We start from the raw sequence: 22,002 nt of genomic DNA, 5'->3' as shown, positions 1-22,002 counted from the left end.
ATTTTTAAAATCTACTTTCTTGGGGACAGCTAGATGGCTTGGTGGATTGAGAGCCAGGCCTAGAGATGGGGAGTCCTGGATTCAAATGTGGCCTCATCCTTTCCCTAGTTGTATGACCCTGGGCAAGTCACCTAACCCCCATTGCCTAGCCCTTACTGCTCTTCTGCCTTGGAACCAATCCACAGTATTGATTCTAAAACAGAAGGTAAGGGTTTTGGGGGGAGGGGAGAGAATCTATTTTCTTAGTTATGGAACACTAGAATCCCAAAGCACTGAGGAAATAAGGTGAAGAAAAGTTCACCAGAAGTTCCTTGCCACACATGCAATCCTCCTTGTGGGAATTCAACTGCAGCCAGAAACAGGGCTTTCCGAGTGGAAATAGAATTTTCCTTTAATTGATTCTCCCATCTTTCCCTTACCACTCCCTCCTCAGCTCCACCAGTCTGGAGGAAGGCAGGAAGCAAGAACAATGGGAATTCCTTGAGGTTATTCCAGCTATTATTAAGAAAAAACAAATGCTGACATCATTTTAGAAAATGGTGCATGGCAAGCTAAATTATCTGGGGAGAGACAGGGAACATCTTTTCCTTGAACCAGTTAGAGCTTTCTCAATATTTTAATTCCGTGGAATCATAAAACTTTGGCACTTGAAGGGATCTTAGATGTTCTTTGGTCCTGTATCTTCATTTGAAGGGAGTTTGTTTTTTAGGTAGATAACTTTTGATTTATGTGGACAACTTCCTTGAAAGGAGAAAAGGGGCAGAGAAGCTGATTTCCCTTAAGCCTAAGAATAGAACAATTGTTTCCATGTTCCGAAGCCAAGAACAGTATGTTTTCTGTGTACATTTATAGATACATACATATATATTGCATGTATATATATAATATATGTGTATGGCTATAGCTATACCTACATCTATGTCTAGTTTTATTTTATTGCTTAGTCATTTCAATCATGTCTGACTCTTCATGACATCATTTGGGGTTTTCTCAGAAAAGATACTGGAATGGTTTGCCATTTCCTTCTCTAGCTCATTTTACAGATGAAGAAACTGAGGCAAACAAGGGTCACACAGCTAATAAGTGTCTGAGGCTGGATTTTAACTGATGTCCTCTGGCCAGGTGCTCTATGCAATGAGTCACCTAGATGCCATATAGTTTTATATACAATATGTATAAAGTATACAAATTTTTAATGAACTTAAAACTGTACTTCAGACATTTTTATAGAAATATTTTGAATATCTAAAGCTCAAGGCTCCATGTTGTAAAGAAAGGATGTGACCTTCTCTGGTGGTTGGGTCTAGTTCTCTTACCCATGAGCCCAGGTAACTCTGAACTTAGCTTTTACCCCAAACTACCCTTCTTCCATACTTCTCTTTACTATGAATGGCACCACCACTAGTGATCAAAATCCTGGTGTCGTCTTCTTCGCCCCATCACTTGCCAAATCCTTCTGCTTCCAAAACTTCTCTTACATTCTTCCACTCTTTCCTGAACTACTGCAACAGCTTCCTAATTGATTTTCCTATCTCAAATTCCTCCTCACTCAATCTCTCCTCCAAACCGTGTTGCCCATGTAGATTTTCCTAAAGTAAACTGCATCCTCTGCTCAGCGTGCAACATTGGACCCCCATCACTTCCAAGATCAAACAGAAACTCTTGTTCGGCATACAAAGTCCTTTCCAATCTGCCCTCCACTTATGTTTCCAGACTTATTCCACATTATCCCCCTTCATATGCTCCAACATTCTGGCACCCTGGCCTTCTTACGCACTTCCTCCTAAGACATTCCATTCTCCCTCCTTCCTGCTGTTGCCCTGATTGCCCTCACTTCCTTTTAGAATTCCTAATTTCCTTCAAGACTCAACTCCACAATGACCTGCCACATGAAGCCTCTCCTGATTTCCCCAGCTGCTAGTGCCTTCCCCCACCTGCCATATTACCTGCCATCTACTTTGTATTTGCAACCCAGGCCATCACCAGTCATCCTGACTTTTGTCTTACAACTAGACATTGATGACTCAGGAAGAGGGAGGGAGGCTGCTGACTTTGTGCAACTTGGCCTCCTTTAAATCCAATTCACATGCAAGACAAGGCATTACCCTGTGATGCCATTGGTCCTCTTAAAAAACAAAGGACAAACAATAGCTTTGTATTTACTTCAATATGTATGTTTGTCTCCTCAACTAGAAGTTCCTTGAGGATGGGTGCTGTTTTGGCACTTCTCTTTGAATCATTGGCACATACTAGGCATTAAATACATTTTTTATTGATATTTTTGGAGGTCCTCCTTCTCAATAAATGTACTCTTTGCTTGTGCCCCTGCCTAGGACTTTCCTTTGGAAACACCTGAATTGGGCATGCTTTTAAGTGTCTCTTAAGGACATGCACTTTCCACTCCAAAGCAAATTCCTACCAAGCTGTTGGAACTTAGAATATTTATTTAATTAACACAACGATGGGGCTAGTATTCTAATCTTCTATAACAAAGGAATCAAGTGACCAGAGTTTTAGACTTGGAGCCAGGAAGATTTAAGTTCAAATTCCACCTCACGTATCTACTAACTGTGAACCTAGATGGGTTATTTAACTTCTCTGAGCCTCAGTTTCCTCATCTATAAAATGGGGGAAACAATAGCAACTGTCTCCGAGGATTGACCAAATAAGATCATATGTGTAAAGCACTTTGTAGATGCAAGGTCCCACACGAATGAATTACTGCTGTTATTGCTCTATTCTTCCCAATTCAGGTGAGTTTCTTAATTCCTTTCTCCTCAAATGGTTCAATTCCAGTCAATCCTACAAAAAGAATCGCAGCACCAATAAAGAAAGTTTGTTTCCTCATGCATGGAGACATAATTGAAACAATTCCTGACTTCAAGGAGTTTATAATTCAGTAAGGATGCAATTAGCACTAGACCAGTGCCATACTTGCACTGGGCCAGTAGTTTATTCCTGTGAAATAAATTATTCCTTGCCATGTAATGAGTTGGAGAAGAAAATGGCGACCACTCCAGTATCTTTGCCAAGGAAATGGAATCTCAAAGGGATTCATGAAGTCAGCCACAACTAAAAGTGACTGAACAATAACAAATACTAGGTAACCAAATCTATTATCAAGCATGAAAGGTAACAGAATAACACCCTTGTAGTTCATTGAGTTAATCTGGATTATGTGTGTTTGGGAAAGCATAGTGGATTTGTAGTAAGAGAACCTGGCTTCAAATCTCTGTTCCACTGGGACTTTGGATAAGTGAATTAACCTCTCTGATGGAGCTAAGGTCCCTTTCAGCTCTCAATCTATGATCTGATGAAATTCTGAGGGACCTGATTTGCCCATTGAGGTCACATGGCATATTGTGGGATGGCATATTGCAAAAATATTAAAAACCAGTGTGAATTAGAGGAGAGAGAACTAGACTTGGAGCCAGGATTCCTGGCTTCCATTCTAATCCTGAAGCTAACCATCTATGTAATCTTGGGCGAATGACCACCTTTCTAATCCTCAGTTCTCTTATTTGGGAAATGGGATAATGGTATTTATTAAAAGAAAACTAATTTATACATATATGAGTATTATGGAAATGAGAATTTCTAATGTTATATAATATTGTATATTACAATAATATATTATTTAATAGAACCAGCAAACAAAAAATGTGACAAAGTAGTTTTTCCTTAGTACCTCCCTAAATTGTTTCTCTCTTCTCCTGGTATTGGCTATTCTTCCTCTTTATACCCTTCTAAAAAGGGTCAGTATTCAGATCTTACCTCCGTTTCCCCACATAGATCACTATGAAAAACAACTCTCTGTTAGCTGACTTTGGGAAGGGTCAGAGGATCAGAAGGGACCTCAGAGGCTAGCCAATCCAACCTCATTTTTGTTGTCATCATTCAGTCATATCTGACTCTTCATGACCCAATGGACCATATTGTCTGTGGAGTTTTCTAGGTAAAGATACTGGAATGATTTGCTATTTCCTTCTCCAGTCGATTAAGATAAAGTTTAATGGCTTGTCCAGGGTTATACAGCTAGTAAATGTTTGAGGCCAGATTGAACTCAGGTCTTCCTGACTCCAGACCAAGAGCTTATCCACTGAGCCACATAAGTGATCTTCATTTTTACAGATGAGGAAACTGAGACCTAGGGGAGTTGAATGACAATTCCAAGATCACACAGATGAGGGAGTATCAGAATCAGACTGTGAACCTTAGACTCTTGAAAGAGTTCTCAGTTCCCTGCCTCCTGGGTCAAAATAACCCAGTTCATACTAAGGTGTCAGTGTAGACCATAGACTATAAGCTCTTTGAGAACAGGGATCATTTCTTCTTCTTTTTTTTCTATTTATTGAATTCAGCACAATGGCATAATAATAACAATTAGCCTTTATATAATGCCTACTATCTACCAGGCACTTTATAAATATTATTTTATTTGATCTTCATAATAACCCTGGGAAGTAGATGCTATTATTATCTTCATTTTACAGCTGAAGAAACTGAGGTAAACAGTGGTAGATGATTTGCTCAAATTTACATAGCAAATAAATATCTAAAGTAGGATTTGAACTCAGGTCTTCCTGACTCCAAGTTTAGAGTTCATGACCCAGCTGCCTTAAAGCTGACTAGCATATGGTAGGCAGTTGATACTTGATGAATTGTTGAATTAATGACAAATTTGGATATGTCTTGAGATTTTATTTCCTAGGAAGATAAATTCAGATCTAGTAGATTCTTAACTTACTTTTAATTATTTTTTGAACCTGGTTCTCAGTATCATAACCAGACTCAAAAGGTGATGGTCTTTCATTGGCTTTACCTCTCTGCTGATTGGCAGGGAAGCTTTAATTTGCTTGATTCCCATCCTGGGCTGGCTTATCTCTCTGTAGGCAACATGCTGGTCCTCTGCTTCTGGGAATTCACCAGTTGGACCTTGGGGACATCCATCAACTATAGCCTAAATTCTCAAACTTGAGGAATCTCTTAAGCTTAGCCTCAACAGCAGAAGGGACAACTGGAATATACCCCCACAACTGGTGGGATCTTCTTTTAATAAAGACAAAGTATCCTTGGGTTGCAAGGTGATACAATGGATAGTGTCAGGCCTGGAGTCAGGAAGATTCATTTTTCCGATTTCAAATCTAGCCTTACACACTTATTAGTTGAGTGACCATGGACAAATCACTTAAAACTATTTGCCTCAGTTTCCTCATCTGTTAAATGAGTTAGAGAAGGAAATGGCAAGCCACTTCAGTATCTTTGCTGTGTGTCCCTGGGCAAGTCACTTAACCTCATTTGCCTCAGTCTCCTCATCTGTAAAATGTGTAAAATGAGCTAGAGAAGAAAATAGTAAACCATTCTAGTATCTTTGCCAAAATCTCAAATCGGGGCCATGAAGAGTTGGACAAGATTGGAAACAACTTGAAAAACAACAACAACAAAAATTTCCTTAGTCTTTAAGAATAGATTCTCAAACATGGAGAAGAGGTTGGTGGGAGGCATCTGGCAAAACCCAGTGCGTAATGGGCTTACTGGTGTTGGTGAATGATACTCACCCATCTTCACGATGTCTTTGATTGCAGCATGGTCAAGTCCTGCACTACAGCAACCCAGTTATCCTTTTCTTGTTCCTCTTGGTGTTCTCCATGGCCACCATCATGCAATGCTTCCTCTTCAGTGCCTTCTTCTCCAAGGCCAACCTAGCAGCAGCTTGCAGTGGCGTCCTCTACTTCACCCTTTACCTGCCCCATATCCTGTGCTTTGCCTGGCAGGAACGTATGACTGCCGAACAGAAGACATGGGTGGTAAGTATCTTCCTGTTTGCTCAATGGGATGGAAAATGTCTTGGTCTTGGCTTATTGCTTGCTCTCTGAGAAGGGCTCATTAGTACCTGTTAGTCCCTAAAGTATGACCTAAGAACAACTTGTCTAATTCATTTCCACTTGAGGAAATCATAAACCATATCCAAGCCAGTGAGAATGAAATACACCATAGTGGAGTGGGGTCGGAGAGGGATGGGAAACCAGAAGTATTCTGGGGAGGAAGGATGGAAAAGAGAATGATGGGGAGGAAGCTTACCCTTGCCTGCCTTCTGGTAGCCTCTCATTCTCACTGATTATTCTTACTGACTAGATGCTATATTCTACTGTTTCTGTGCTGCTGGAATACTGCGAGTGTCATCAGTAGTCTCTAAAATTGGCACCCTGGGACAAAGCACCCCTAGCTTTGCCCTAGTTATAGTCTGGCCACTTGATCATTCTTGGTTTCAGAAAACATAGGGCTGAAAGCCACAAATGGAAGGGGTAGAAATAAGTCTCTTTTATGATTATCACTGGGTTCTTGTTTTGAGGCCCCTAACATTTGCCCTTGTCCCGACCTGCAAGATCAAGCAAAAATTTCGCAAAACCCAGATCAACTTTGTGGCCCAAGGAGCTCATTTGAAGATCCATTCTGGCCATTTTTCTTTACTGCTTCGTCTCCCTGATTTGGCAGTGATAATACATGAAATGAATTTCTGTTTTGGAATATGATGAAGTGGGCTCAAAACCTAGCCTTACCATCTACTTACTACCCATGACCTTGGGGTAGTTGTTCATTTCCTATATGCCTCAGTTTGCTCAGATGTAAAATAAAAGGGTTGGATCAGATATCCTGCAATATCCTTTTTTAAAAATGGTTTAAAAATTTTAGACCCTAATCTTCCATCTTATAATCAATTCTTTGTATTGATTCCAAGGTAGAAAAGTGGTAAAGACTAGGCAATGGGGGTTAAGTGACTTGCCCAGGATCACACAGCTGAGATGTGTCCAAGGCCAAATTTGAACCCAGGATTTCATATATCTAGATATGACTCTCAACTCACTGAGCCACCTAGCTGCCCTTATAATATCCCTTTTATTTCCAAATTACAATACAATATTGTATTGATGATACGAATAACCATATTGATGATTAAGTTTCTGGCATCAACTTTTTAGATTTTCTCAATGGACATAAATTTTTTAATAGCTCCTCAAACGTCCTTAAATGCACAGATAAAAACAGATGCAGAGATGATCTGGCAAATCTGGGAACGCAGGAAGAATAAGTACTGAGATCAGGGATTGTCCACTGTTTAAAAGACCCCCTCAGTCCAGGAGGCCCCAACCACTAGTTCCACTTTCACTATATTTTTTTCCAAATGTCTCCATCTCTGCTAGCTTATTAGACCAGAATAAATTGCCTCTTTTACCCCTTTAGGGGGATAGTTCTCTTCCCCTTCCTTTCTTCTCTAAGTCTCTCCTTTATTATTCAGGTTCTAGATGGGGAGGAACACCATGTGTCTCTAGTTTGGAAAAAAGACCTATAGCTAGCTTGACCTAACGCCATAGCTCTTATTCCTCTTTATTTACCATTGCTGTTTGCCATTGATTTCTGGCATTACATACACAGTTAATTGTTGACCTTGATAACAATGCCTTTCTCAGAATGCCCATGATGGTTAGACAGCAATAAATCCTTTCCCCTTAACATTTGGGCTGCCCTGGTTAATTTCTGTAATTACTGGGCAGACAGGGGGACCGCTATGTCTGCCAGGTACTCAGAGACCATTCGTAGCCAAGGTTGGATCAAGAGAAAGACCTGGGCTTCGCAGAAATATGTCGGGAGACCATCTTCCTCCTTTAGCAAGAGTCTCTAAGTGCCGCCAAGTTCTTCAGAACACAGCAAGGACTTTTAGTAAGTGAAACCATAGACTCTGGGTGATACAGGCTAGCAGCGTCATGGATCTCTAATTGAGGGGATCCTGTGACTCCCATGCCAAATTTCCTGTGTTGACCCCATGGGGAATTCATCTACCTGGCTTGTCTTCCATGCAAACAGCCTGAGAAAACAAAGGCAGTGGTCTTTAGTCTGTGGGTGGCAAAAGGTGAGCAAACACTTACCAGGAGATTTTTTTATAACTTACCCTTTTCCAAAAAACTGGAAGTCTTCAATTTGTAAGCCAAGGCTGCCAAGGCTGTGGCAGTTGTACAAAATCACATTTGCACTGCTGTGTAAATTCTGACGTTAGGGAACAACACTTCACCCTGTCAGTATTGTAAACAAGTAGAAATGTTATTCTTGAGCTGGGGAATAAAAAGCCAATTTAAAGTTGGCACCACTTTTTAGAGAAAACTTCTCTGCTTCTTTGACAGATTTATTTTTCCCTGAATCAGGCTCTGGTTCTCATGTCCTCTCCCTCTCTGCTATGTTTCTTTTCTCCTGGAATGGTTTAGTGATTAGAGTGTTGACCCTGGAGTCAGAAAGATCCAAGTTCAAATTCTGCCTCAGATGCCCAGTGACCCTGGGCAAGTCACTTAACTTCTCTCTCTGCCTTAGTTGCCTTATCTGTACAATGGGGGTGATAATAGCCCCCCTACTTTACGGGATCAAATATTTATAAAGCGCTTTCCAGATCTTTCATATGCACTATTTAAATGTTAGTTATCACAGTTAGAGCATGGCATGGTATGCCAGGGTGTGCCATCACACCAGCCTATACTCTTGGCAGGCTGGTGCCCTAATGCCCATTACACTTTGTGCCAGTGAGACAGTGCGGGAACATTTACTCACTCATTCTCCCCAGGACACTTCAGTATAGGGTGTAAGGTTGGTTTTCCTTTGTCGAGTTCTCAACTTCTCTAGAACCAGACCAATCTTTGGTATTAGGTAACTTATGGGAAAAGCAGGAGGTGGTCAGTGGGTCTTCGAGCCCTATTCTACTGTGGCATGTTGTTTTGTTGGGGGGAAGGGAAGGGGAGCAACCCAGGAGGAATCCTAGATCTGGAATTTCATGGGAAACTTGTTTGATTATTCAGTTGTGTCTGACTCTTATTTTCTTTTGGCAAAACTCCTGGAAATGGAAATGGGAGTGGTTTGCCATTTCCTTTTCTATTGTGTCCCCACTATACAGATGAGGAAACTGAGACACACAGAGGTTAAGTGACTTATCCAGGGTCATATAGCCAATAAGTCTCTGAGGCTGAATTTAAACTCAGGTCTTCCTGACTCCTTCTCTATCCACTGCTACAATTAGCTGCCTTCAATCCAGAGGCTTTGGGCTTCAATTAACTGGGTGAAAAGATGGTCCAGGTAGGGACTGGGCAGAATTCCTAGGGGCCCGAGGGTCTGATTCCTTCATCTTTCCTTAGCCTTCTAATGTCCCTAGTATTCAGTAACTGGTAAATGCTCATTGGCTGACATGGGCCTTTGCTTGGCATTTTTTCTGCTCTCCACAAACTTGTGCTTGTCAGCGTGTCACACAAAGGACTTGTCCTTTAGGTCCTGGGAGGTCTGTCCTCATATCTATGACTTTTTCTCCTAGAGTCTGCTGTCTCCCGTGGCATTTGGGTTTGGCACCGAATATTTGTCTCGCTATGAAGAGCAAGGCCTCGGGCTCCAGTGGGGCAACATTGGCAAGAGCCCCATGGAAGGAGATGAGTTCAGTTTCTTGCTGTCCATCAAAATGATGCTTATTGATGCTGTCCTTTATGGCTTCCTGGCCTGGTATCTCGATCTAGTGTTTCCAGGTAAGCAAAGGCCTGCCTAGATAAAATGATGTTTCTTGTTGCCTTTGGATGCATGATAAAACAATCTTCACTAGCTCCCAAACCTCTAGCTGTGCTTCCCTTAGTTATATTGTTGTTTAATCATTCACAATCATGGCTGATGCTTCAAGACCCCATTTGAGATTTTCTGGGCAAAGATCTTGGAAAGGTTTGCCATTTCTTTCTCCAGATCATTTTACAGATGATAAAACAGAGGCAAACAGGGTAAAGTGATTTGCTTAGGGTCCCACAGCTAGTGTCTAAGAGACTAGATTTGAACTCAAGTCTTCCTGACTCCAGTCCCAACACTCTATCCGTTGAGTCGCCTAGGAGCTCCCCTTTAATTGTACCTTCCTTCTGGTTTCTGGTTTCATTTATAGAGGAAATACCAAAATGGATATTTCTTTTAGCAGTAAGTCATTGGACAAGAATCTCACTTTTAGAAGATCAGTACCCAAATTTATGTCTATAGATGATTTAATCATTGTGGGATTCTTAATATCCTCTCCTCTTCTTTATGCTACTCTGTCATCATCACTGTAGAAGCAAAAATGGTGGAAGAATAAGACCAAGGGCCATTTTGTTTCTATCTTTGTTTCAGGAAGACTTTAATTCCCAGCAGACATATCCTAGGTTCTTCCTTCCATTTCCTCCTCTCCCCCCCCCCCCCCATTCAACTATTCTTTATAGTGTTCTCATCAAATGATGCTATCTGGAGCAGGACAAATATAACACTTGGGATAATTCCCCCCACTGGGTTTAGAAGCAAGCTCTTCTCTTGTTAACAGTATGAAGGTCCCAACACATAGAATCTTAGAGAAGGAAGGAACGTTAATGATTACTGAATCCATCCCCTTGATTTTACAGATTAAAAAACGAGTCCCAGGGAGGTTAAGGGATTTAACTCCCATCACAAAGTAAACTAGGATGGGAATTTGGAGATTTTGTGTTGTTGGTGGTGCTGTTGGAGGCGATTAGCTCCTATCAAGTCAGTCTCTACTGTTTTGCTTCTTTCCCACCCACCATTAAGTAGTTCCATTAGGGCAGAAGAATGGTAGGCTAAACTATAGATTTCCAACTTTGGTCATTTGTTCCCATTTAATCAGAGATCTAGAGCTGGAAAGGACCCTTGGCTCAAACCCTCTCATTTTACAAATGAGAAAACTGAGGTCTCAAGAGGTTGTGACTTGCTCAGGGTCCCATAGGTAGCATATGATAGGGCTGCGATTTGAACTCAGGTCCTCTGACTGCAAATTCATCACCCCTCCTTCTGCACCAAGCTGCTGATATCAGCCTGGGTCTCTTTTTCTTTCCTGCTTGCTTCAACACCCCAACTTTTCTGAAAATATAAGGACACCAAAGGCCTTTGGATGAAAGCATGTGAAATGGTCAGTCCTGGACTGACACAGAGACCGCAGTTTTGGTGTGTTATGGCGAGTGAAACTATAAATATCTATAATTACAGTCTGAGATCCACACAGATAAGTCCCAGGTGCTGCAAGAATGCATTGGGTGGGGCTCTGGTTAGAACATTTAGTCTACACCTTCTTATTTACGTGGCTTTGTGTGTGTGTGTTTTTTCAGGGGACTACGGAACACCACTTCCTTGGTTTTTCCTTCTTCAAGAGTCCTATTGGCTTGGAAATGAAGGTGAGTTGTGAAAACTTTCTGCCTGAAGCTAGCCTGACTGACCTGGACTGTTGAAATGTGACTTGGGGTTTCAGGTCCCTTAGTGGAGCCGCTGGAGGGATTCCAGTGGGAACCTCAGCAGCTGGCTTTGAACGAGGAGTAGCCCATCATTAGAAGGGTGTTATTAGTGGTTGAGTCAGTATTGCCACCTGAGGGCCCTTTGCTGCATTGCAGAGGCATTTGGGCATCTGAGAACATCCCCCACATGTGTCCCCAGAGATGTCTGATAAGCCCTTTTATTCTTGACAACATGAGTGAGGGAGATTGAGTCATTCTCTCAGGAGAAGCCTGAAACAGTCTCACTTTCACCACTGGGTGTTAATGACTTTTGAAACTCTTGAGGATGGGAGCAAGGAGATCCCTGAGAATCAAGAAATCACAAGGTCCCTGAGTCAAAGGAGACCTTGAAGATCAATTAGGATGTTCCAATGACACATCCATGGATCTCCTCTATGGTGTCTCTTCCCCACTCCCCAAACATCTTCCTTTTCTATTTGTATCCCCAGTATTTAGCAAAAGGAAGGAAGGAAGGAAGGAAGGAAGGAAGGAAAGAAGGAAGGAAGGAAGGAAGGAAGGAAAGAAGGAAGGAAGGAAGGAAGGAAGGAAGGAAGGAAGGAAGGAAGGAAGGAAGGAAGGAAGGAAGGAAGGAAGGAAGGAAGGAAGGAAGGAAGGAAGGAAGAAAGGAAGGAAAGAAGGAAGGAAGGAAGGAAGGAGGGAAGGAAGGAATTACTAAGTTTCTACTATGTCCCAGGCACCATACTAAGGGATTTTACAAATATCATTTCATTTGATCCTTACAACAACCTTGTGAGATAGATGCTATTATGATTTCAATTTTTCCCAAAGGAAAGTGAGGTAGAAGTCAAGTGATTTGCCCAAGATGGATTCTTAGGTCTTCCTGACTCTTGGCCCAGAGTTCTATCCTCTAGGTCCCCTATTACTTTGCACTTAGTGAGTGCTTAATATGTGCTTTTTCATTCATTCATTCATTCACTTATTTTCAGGAATTCTGTTTTTTTTTTGTCATGGACAAAATTTGGAGTCCAAAAATAATATTTTTAAATGAATACAATAAAATACATGAGATGACCAAAGAAATCAATTAAAATATATATATGTAAATATATTTCCCCTATCCAATTTCATGGACCCCTTGAAATCTATACCCAAAGGGTTTGTGGACTCTGAGTTGAGTCTGTTTTGAATAGACTTCTTTAAAATAATTATATGAAATAAAATTTAAAAAACAACTCATCTGTTTTAGAATCAATACTGCGTGTTGGTTCCAAAGCAGAACAGTAAGGGTTAGGCAATGGGAGTTAAGTGACTTGCCCAGGATTCCATAGCTAGGAAGTGTCTGAGACCACATTTGAATCCATTGAGCTGCCTAGCCACCCCCTCTAATAGTCTTCTAATCCACCCTCCCACTTAACTTCCTTTAAGTCTTAGCTCAAATACCACTTCCTCCAAGGCATCTTTACTCACAAGTTGTATCTTCATACCCCAACATCATTTTATGCTTTCTTAGAATATATTTTTGTATAGGGTTAGGCACCTACTATTGAAAGGTCTGGATTCAAATTCTGTGGATTTGGGCAAGTCACTTTAATCTTTGAGGCCTCAGTTGCTTCATTTGTAAAATCAGGAGGTTGACCTTTAACTCACTATCTATGGTTTTACTCCAATAGAATAGAATCTTCTTTGTTACTTCTTGCTCTTTGTATCTTTGGAACTTAACCAAGTGTCTGGTGCATAGAGGTATTTTAATAAATGCTTGTTGAGGAGGCAGTTAGGTAGCTCAAAGGATTGAGGGCCAGGCTTAGAGATGGGAGGTCCTTGGTTCAAATCAGGCCTCAGACACTTCCTAGTTGTGTGACCCTGGGCAAGTCACTTAACCCCCATTGCCTAGCCCACAGTATTGATTCCAAGTTGGAGATAAGGATTAAAAAAATAAAAATAAATGCTTGTTGAATGAAGCATTGAACATCTCTTTCTCGATCTCCCCCTATTCATCCTCTTAAACTCTTGAAAGGAACAGGTGGTTCTCCGAAGATGAAGAGACTTTCCAAGCTTCTAAAGGGTTAATCCTCAGCACAAATATTCTAAGGTCCCCTCGATGTTGACACAAGTCCACATAAGGCCCAAAGTGAGGAGAGATAAAGGTGTTATTTGTTCTGCCATATGAAGCTTTAGATAAAAGTTTGCCCTTCCCACTGAGCAAGGACACCTAGGTAAGGTAGGGTTCTGGAATTAAGGAAAGACCACCTTTTTTTTTTTCTCTTTGGAATCTGGGAAGAGGAACAGAGAAATTTCAGGGACAAGGACTAAGGACTCAAGCAGTTCTGTGGGCAAAGGAAATGCTTCCCCCTTGAAATGTGAGAAGCTCTCCACACTGCAAAAGGTCCTTTTTGGTATTCACTTTGTAGTGAGGGGCTTGGACCTGGCTTAGCCCTCCCCAAGAAGACCCTTTAAACATCAATATAGCCATTTGTTTTCTCTTAGGATTACTCTCTGGCTTTTATAAGGCTTAGGTGATTTTTATTAATGACTTAAATGCATAGCATTCAGACAGCTTGGTGTCTTTTTTTTAAAAAAGATAATTTTTAAAAAAGCATTTATTAAGAGTTTACTATGTAAGGGCAGCTGGGTGATTTGGTAGTTAGAGAGCCAGGTCTAGAGATGGGAAGTCCTGGGTTCAAATTTGAACTCAGAAATTTCCTAGCCACGTGAGCCTGGACAAGTCACTTAACTTCAATTGCCTAGCCTTTCCTGCTCTTACAGTTATATATAAATATAAATACAAAATATTTATATATAAATATAAATGCAAAACATTTATATATAAAATTCTTTAAAATATTTAAGTTTAAAATATGTAATCATTTTAAATATTTTAATTAAAATTATAATGTTAATTTTTAATTTTCATTTTATTTCACAATTTAAATTGAAAAATATTTTTATTTAAAATTTTAATTTTAATTTAAAATATTTAATAATTTAAAATAAGAAAAAAATTAATTACTTAAAATATTTAAAATAAATGTAAAAATTTAAAAATAACAAAGGAGCCACCAGTGTGAGGTAATCACTCATAGAACCCCCACCTCCATCTCCCCACTTCCCCCTCTGCCTTCATGTCGCCCTGGACCTGGGAGAATAGCTGTAGACGTCTGAAGACCCGCTAAGCCTTGTAATGGAATCCAAGTTAAAAGCCCCCCTTCCCGCCAGGCTGTCCCACTTCCTGGCATGTCCCCCTGCACTGAAACTGTCTGCTTTTCGCTGAAGCTCGTATTACCGAGCCCTCCGGAGCGGCTGGGACTCCTGGGCGCGGATTGCGCAAGGGGGCACCCAGAAAGCTCTCACTGGTTTCAGTACGTCACGGGCTGCCGTCGAGGCGGGCAGGGGCGGGTGGGGGTGGGCACCCGGAGGGCCCCGTTGCCGAGAGTGCTGAGTCGGCTGTTTGTGGCTGCCATCCCGGGCTGCTTCTCACAGGAAAGACTTCTCTGCCTCTTCTCCCCGCTCCCGCCCTCGAAGCTTTCCCAGATCTTATTGGGAGTCTTAATTCTGACTTTTGGTCCCTGTAGCATGTTCCACCAAAGAAGAAAGGGCCCTGGAAAAGACTGAACCTCTGACTGAAGAAATGCAAAATCCCGATTACTCAGGGGAGATACAAGGTATAAACCCTAGAGAAGGGATTCTTCTCCTTGTCGTGGCTCATAGACCCTTCGGCCGTTTGATGAAGCCTGTGGACCCCTTCTCCAAATAATTGTTCTCAATCTGTAAATTTAATACACACACACAAAAAAGGTTTTGTTAAAAAATACGTAAAAATATTTTATGTAAAGTATGATTCAAAATTCTGTAAAATACGTGGCACCGGGACTGGAGTCATAAAGATTACTCTTCCTGAGTTCAGATCCAACTTCACACACTTGCTAGCTGTGTGTCCCTGGGCAAGTCACTTAAACCAATTTGCCTCAGTTTCCTCATCTGTAAAATGAGCTGGAGAAGGAAACAGCAAACCACTCCAGTATCTTTGCCAAGAAAACCCCAATGGGGTCACAAAGAGTCAGACATGACTGAACAAAAAAGTAAAATATATAGAATTGTAAGGAAAACAAATTACATTCAAATAGTTCTCAAAATATGTGTGTTTATACATAAACATACCACACACATGGTTTTTTAAAGTCTGCAGACACAAGATTAAGAACTTTTGCCCTAGACCCACAGGGAAATCCAAGCAAAGGAAGAGAGAAGTCTCAGAAGGGCCAGAGGGATGTGTCTACCTTGGGAAAAAGGAAGCCCAGGGACATTGCTGGTTTTCATTGACAAAAAAAAAACTAAAGCTGACCCCTCTGGAAAGGACCAATTGCATGTGTGCAAAAAGCCTGGGGAAAGAGGAGCAGGGGGACGCCCAGACATGAGCACATACTTCCTGGAGAAAGCCAATCCAAAAGTGGGTAATGTGTTTATGCCCTTCTTAATCAAATCCCAAGCGAGTTGCACAAATAACAAATACGCTGACTTCCGAGGATTTTGTAAGAACAATTAGTTTGGGTCACTGGGCCCTGGGACGGATGTGAGCTATGAGAAAAGGCAGAAAATATAGCAAATGCCTCAGCTGTACATGTAGGGGGAAAGTCTTCCCCGATTCCAACTGTGATCCAGAAATTGTAGGAGCCCCATCACTCTGGTCTGTTACCTAATGTTTCCTAATTGGTTGGCCCTGGTTTGATGTTGTCATTTCCCTCTCTAAATGCCCGGCTTTCATGCCAGGAGGAGGTTTGGACTTTCTTTGAAAACATAGTTCGCCTTCTTTGTAGCCTGCCATTACCAGGGCTGGAGCTTCCCTTCATTTGGGCAAGGCAGTGTGGGGTGTAGAGGATGCCCAATTATTATTTTTTTAACCTTTCTAACCTAGTATCAATTTCTAAGACAAGAGAAACAAGGGCTAGGCAATGGGGGTTAAGTGACTTGCTCAGAGTCATACAGCTGGGAAGTGTCTGAGGTCACATTTGAACCCAGGACCTCCTGACTTAGGCACTCTAGCCACTGGACTACTTAGCTGCTCCATGCCCAGGTATACTTTTTTTTTAATTAGAATTTATTACAATAATGTGGAAAAGAAATAAAAATGAAACAAAGTGGGAATGAAACTCAACTGAATCATCCTGATGTGATCAGTCTTCTGACTGTGACTCAATACTCTGGCATTGTCAACTCTCTCATTCTGGATATTATTGCCTTTCAGCAAAGCCTGAAAACATGTTAGCACCTTTGGCTCCCATGTTACATTGTTGATTGCTATTAACCCTTGCTCAGTTACTCTTTACTTAATATTACTTAAGGTAGTAACAGAGTAGTTGACAAAGTTCCTGCCTTGGACACAAATGGTTTGGAGAATATGGGGAAATCATTTAACTTCTGAGTGCCTCCAGCAACTCCAGGCAGGAGCATAGATTTGGAGGTAGAAGGCATGAGAGGTCAGTTGGTCCATTTTATAGATGAGAAGACTGCGGTCCAAAGAAATGAAGTGATTTGTCCAAGATCATACAGCAGTAAGTGCCATGATCAACATTTGAACCCAGGTCCTCAGACTTTAGACTCAATGACCTCTTCCACTATATCCCTCTTCTCTAAACCTTTAAGATGCAGATGAGTTGTCTGTGTCCATCAATGAGGAAATTTCCACAGTGGAGATAATCTTTACTGATATTGATAAAATCAAAGATTCAGGTTTGAAATAAAGGCAGCAATAATAATAGCTAACATTTATGCAGTACTCTAGAACTCACAAATCATCTTATTAAATATGACCTTGTTTGATATTCATAACAGTCCTATGAGGTAGATGCTATTTATTATCTTTTTCTTAATGTTACTTCTGTCTGAGTGTCAGTTCTAAGACAGAGGAGTGGTAAAGGTTAGGCAATCAGGGTTAAGTGACTTGCCCAGGGTCACACAGGTAGGAGATATCTGAGGTCATATTTGAACTTAAATCTTCCCAACTCCAGGATGCCACTATTATCTCAATTTGACATATGTGGAAACTGAAATTAAGAGGTTAAGTGACTTGCCCAGAGCCACACAGAAAAAATCTGAGGCAGGATGTGAAGGCAAATTTTCCTGATTCCAGGTTCAGCATTCTATCCACTAGTCCCCTATCTGCCCTTGAAAAAGAATTTAGAATTCTCCCAGGGGGTTCCCCTTGGGATGAAATCAACTATAATCTCTAGGGAGGGATATGATGGTCATATTTAATAACTAGCTCTTGGGGCGGAGGGAATGTGATTTAATTTTTAAGTTTAACCTGAATGATGAACTCCATCACACTGTTAAGTCTACAGAATAAGTTAAGCCCTAATTTGTCACATTTGTCCATTTCTGAGGTATAAAAGCTCTCGCTGAAAACTGAACAATCCACTCTCTAGAGCCATTTGAAGCTGCTTCAGTGGAACCCTGGTCTGGTGGGGAGAGTCCTGATCCTAGATCAGCAGGCTGGACTTATAGTCACAGTTCCTCCCTAGCTAGAAAGCCTGGCTGATAGGAATTTGCCAATGTGAGATCCAAACTGGAGATGCCAAGCTAGAGGATAGGCAAGACCCAAGCCCTTCTTGCACTCATTGTGTCCAACCTCTTTTTTCTCTAAGATACCTTCTTTGAGAAAGAGCAGCCTGGACTGGTCCCTGGTGTCTGCGTGCAGAATCTGGTGAAGGTCTTCAACTACCAGAGCAGGCCAGCGGTGGACCACCTGAATATCACTTTCTATGAGAACCAGATCACTGCCTTCCTTGGGCATAATGGCGCTGGGAAAACCACTACCATGTGTGTATTTGGGGAAATTAGCTGGAAGAGCCTTAGGCTTTTTCTGAGGGGCAAAGGGAAAGCACTCCTTTTCCAGGGACATTTCTTAAGTTCCAAAGCTTCCTTAAAGACTTAGCTTGGGAGTGAAGGGCAGCTGGGTGGCTCAGTGGATTGAGAGCCTGGCCAAGAAATGGGAGGTCCTGGGTTCAAATCTGAACTCAGATACTTCCAAGCTGTGTGACCCTGGGCAAGTCATTTGACCTCCATTGTCTAGCCCTCACCACTCTTCTGCCTTAGAACCAATATACAGAATTGATTCTAAGGCAGAAGGTAAGGGTTTAAAAAAAAAAAAGACTTAGTTTGGGTGCCATGAGATGTGCTAAACATTTTCTGATCCCCTACAGTGGCTAATTAGGGGGAGTGAGGTGGTGTGATGAATAGAGTGTTGGACCAGGAGTCTACAGGACCTGAATTCAAATCCAGCTTAAAACCCTCACTAGCTGTGTGTAAGTCACTTATTCTCTATCAGCTTGTTTCCTCAACTGTAAAATGAGGTTAATAATAGTACATACTTCCCAGCAGGGTTGTCATTGTTGTTTTTCAAACCCTTACCTTCTGTCTTAGTATTAATTCTAAAACAGAAGAATAGAAGGGGCGGGGCATTTGGATTTAAGTGATTTGCCCATGGTCACCCAGGTAGGAAATACCTAAATCCAGCTTTGAACCCAGGACCTCCCATCTTTAGACCTGACTCTCAATCCACTGAACCATCTAGCTGCCCTTGCTTACACATTTTTGTTGTTCAAGTCGTTTCCAACTTATTTCCAACAAGTTATTTAAGTTGTTGTCCAATTCCTTGTGACTCCATTTGTGGTTTTCTTGGCAAGGACACTAGAATGGTTTGCCATGTTCTTCTCTAGCTCATTTTATAGATAAGGATTAAGTGATTTGGCCAAAGTCATGTAGATATCCAGTGTCTGAGGACAAATTTGAACTTAGGAAGATGAGTCTCCCTGACCCCAGGCTCATTGATCTAACCATTGTACCACCTAACTGCTCTATTGTGACCTCATTTGATCTTCACACTTATAACTCTATAACATAGAAAACTGATCCTGGAGAGGGGAGGTCCTGGGTTCAAATGCAGTCTCAGATGCTTCTTAGTTATATGATCCTGGGCAAGTCACTTAACCTCAATTGCCTTTGTCTTTGCCACTTTTCTGTCTTAGAATTCATATGAAGGCAGCGGGTAAAGGTTTTTAAAAACCAGCAGAAAAATAACAATATGGTCCCTTCTTATCTTTCTAGTCTTCTTGCCCCTTATTCTTTTCCTTGCTCTCTGTGTTTCAGCAGCTTGCATTCTCCCCCATACTCTGGTTCATCTCTTGCCAAAGAGTGATTGTATTAGCCATCCCCACTATCTAGAATTCTCTGCTGCCACACCTCCACTTCCTGTGGTCTCTTCCTGTAAGTCTCAGATCAGATTGCACTTTCTGCAGGATGCCTTTTTTGGTCCCCTCCTGATGCCAATCCCTTCCCCTCTTGGGCATCTTCCATCTCTTGTATCTATTTAGCCCTTTACGTGTCTCCTCCACTGGAATATAAGGTCCTTGAGGAGGGGGACCATCTCTTTGCCTTTCTTTGAATCTTCAGGACTTAGCCCAGTGCCTTGCATGTAGTAAATAACTTAATACATACTGGTTGACTTGAATTGAATTCTTTCCAGTTGTTTCATGGTCAAGAGAACGAATTGCATTCTTCCCTGTAAATCATGTTTGCTTCGTTCTGGGTTGTGCTAGAAAAAAAGGAAAGTTATCAGATCTAAGATCTTGTGAGATATTTTTTACACAGGCAATTCCCAAAGCTCACATATAGTTATATTTTATGAAAGGCAGCATGGCATTGTGGAGAGCTGACCTATTGTTGTTCAGTCATTTCAGTCATGTCCAACTTCTTGTGACCCCATTTGGGGTTTTCTTGGCAGAGATATTGGAGCAGTTTGTCATTTCCTTCTCCAGCTCATTTTACAGATGAGGAAAACTGAGGAAAACAGGGTTAAGTGACTTGCCTGGAGTCAGACAGCTGGTAAGTATCTGAGGCTGGGTTTGAACTCAGGTCTTCCTGATTCCAGATTTGGTGCTCTTGCCACTTAGCTTGAATTCAAATCCTACCTCCAATACTTGAGCAAATCATTTAATCAGGCAACTCTCTAAGACTATATATAGCAGCAGAATGGGTGCAAATTTGCTTTAGGAGATAAAATTTCCTCACTGAGAAGTCCCTGCACCACTAAAAACAAAAGGCAGGTGGGCAGCTAGATGGCTCAATGGATTGAGAGCTGGGCCTAGGAGGTCTTGAGTTCAAATCTAACCTTGGATACTTCCTAGCTGGGTGACTCTGGGCAAGCCACTTAACCCCTATTGCCTAGCCTTTAGCACTCTTCTGCCTTAGAACCAATACTTAACATTGATACTAAGACAGAAGGTAAGGAATTTTAAAAAAAGGAAAGGAAAGGAAAGGAAAGGAAAGGAAAGGAAAGGAAAGGAAAGGAAAGGAAAGGAAAGGAAAGGAAAGGAAAGGAAAGGAAAGGAAAGGAAAGGAAAGAAATGGAAAAAAAACCACAGGTCAGGACTAAAATAAAATATGAAAGGTAGTATGAGGGTAGTAAGATTCTAAAGTCCTGAAGTCAAAAGACCTGAGTTCATATTCTGGCTCTGCTCCCTTTTAAGCTATGTGATGTTGGACCAATAAATGAACTTCTAAGAGTCTCAGGAGCCTCATCTAGAAAATGAGGGTGATAATACACCAACTACCACATAGACTTTTCATGAGGAAAGAAGAGCTTTTTAAACTGTGAAGTGTTACATGAATGAGAGTCATTGTCCTTACCACAGTCCTTAAAGGAGTGAACTGTGTACTGGTTAGGAGAATCAAACAGGTTAATATATATATATATATATATATGTATATATATATATATACATACATATATATATATATATATAGTGCTTTGTTTCTACATATTTGCAAATCTGAAATTGTTTATTCTTGATAATGGAAAATGATGTGATATAGTGATACTGGACTCAAGGTCCAGAAGTCCTGAGTTTAAATCCTGCCTCTGGCCCCATTTATTAGATAGATAAGCCTGGGCAATCTTTGAGCCTCAATTTCCTCATCTATAAAATGGGACAATAATAGCTACAGCATCTAACTCATGGGATTGTGGTGAGGATAACTGTATATAAAGTGCTCTGTCAACATTAAACCATTCTATAAATGTAGATTATTATTATGGCCAAGTGATAAGTAAATCATCATAGGGTTTTGCCTTTGTATAATGGATTTTTTTAAACTCGAAAATTTTATTTAATTAATTATGAATATTTTTCCATGGTTACAAGATTCATGTCCTTTCCCTCCCCTCCTCCCACCTCCCTTCCGTAGCCTACAAGCAATTCCACTGAGCTTTACATGTGTCATTGATCAAGACCTATTTCCATATTATGGATGTGCATGTTCCTATAGCAGACTGTCCCAGGTGGGGTTAGCAGTGGACACATTTTCAAAGTAGTGCTCTTCCTGGAGGATGATGGGAGGGGAGACAGGGAAGGCCAGGAAAGACAGAGAGGCGGCTCCCTCCACTTTCCTGAGAGTTCTCAGATTGGGAGATCAGCTATCAGGGGTGGTAAACGACATCCCCAGAGAGCAGCAGATATCTCTGCTGGCCAGTGAACTCCAGAGTAGTAGAGCCTTTGGGGCTTTTGGTTTCTGGCCGAAGATAAGGAAGGAGCAGCAGATGTGCACGCCCAGCTTTGGAATGTTCCCTTGGAAGGGGAATGGAATGTCAAGTCCACGGCATTGTCTTTGCTTCTCTTGCCCTCTAGTGGTCCTCAATGGCCACTTCGTTGGTTTGCAGCAGCAGGGATGGGGG

General features: G+C 41.4%; 1 protein-coding gene across 2 annotated transcripts in view; it reads left to right on the top strand.

Annotated features, from left to right (window-relative positions):
- The window catches only part of ABCA4 (ATP binding cassette subfamily A member 4), a 203,038-nt gene that overhangs the window by 109,213 nt on the left and 71,823 nt on the right, over positions 1-22,002 (top strand). For both annotated transcript variants that reach the window (XM_056819098.1, XM_056819097.1), the window contains 5 exons: positions 5,586-5,807; positions 9,347-9,551; positions 11,154-11,219; positions 14,846-14,935; positions 17,915-18,089. In XM_056819098.1, coding sequence (XP_056675076.1) covers positions 5,586-5,807; positions 9,347-9,551; positions 11,154-11,219; positions 14,846-14,935; positions 17,915-18,089 — 758 coding nt within the window. The remainder of the gene's footprint in view (positions 1-5,585; positions 5,808-9,346; positions 9,552-11,153; positions 11,220-14,845; positions 14,936-17,914; positions 18,090-22,002) is intronic.

Source organism: Monodelphis domestica, chromosome 2 (genome assembly GCF_027887165.1).
Source record: "Monodelphis domestica isolate mMonDom1 chromosome 2, mMonDom1.pri, whole genome shotgun sequence".
Taxonomy (NCBI): Eukaryota; Metazoa; Chordata; class Mammalia; order Didelphimorphia; family Didelphidae; genus Monodelphis; species Monodelphis domestica.
Note: the sequence above shows the minus strand (reverse complement) of the source record. Positions and strands in the feature narration are given on the sequence as shown.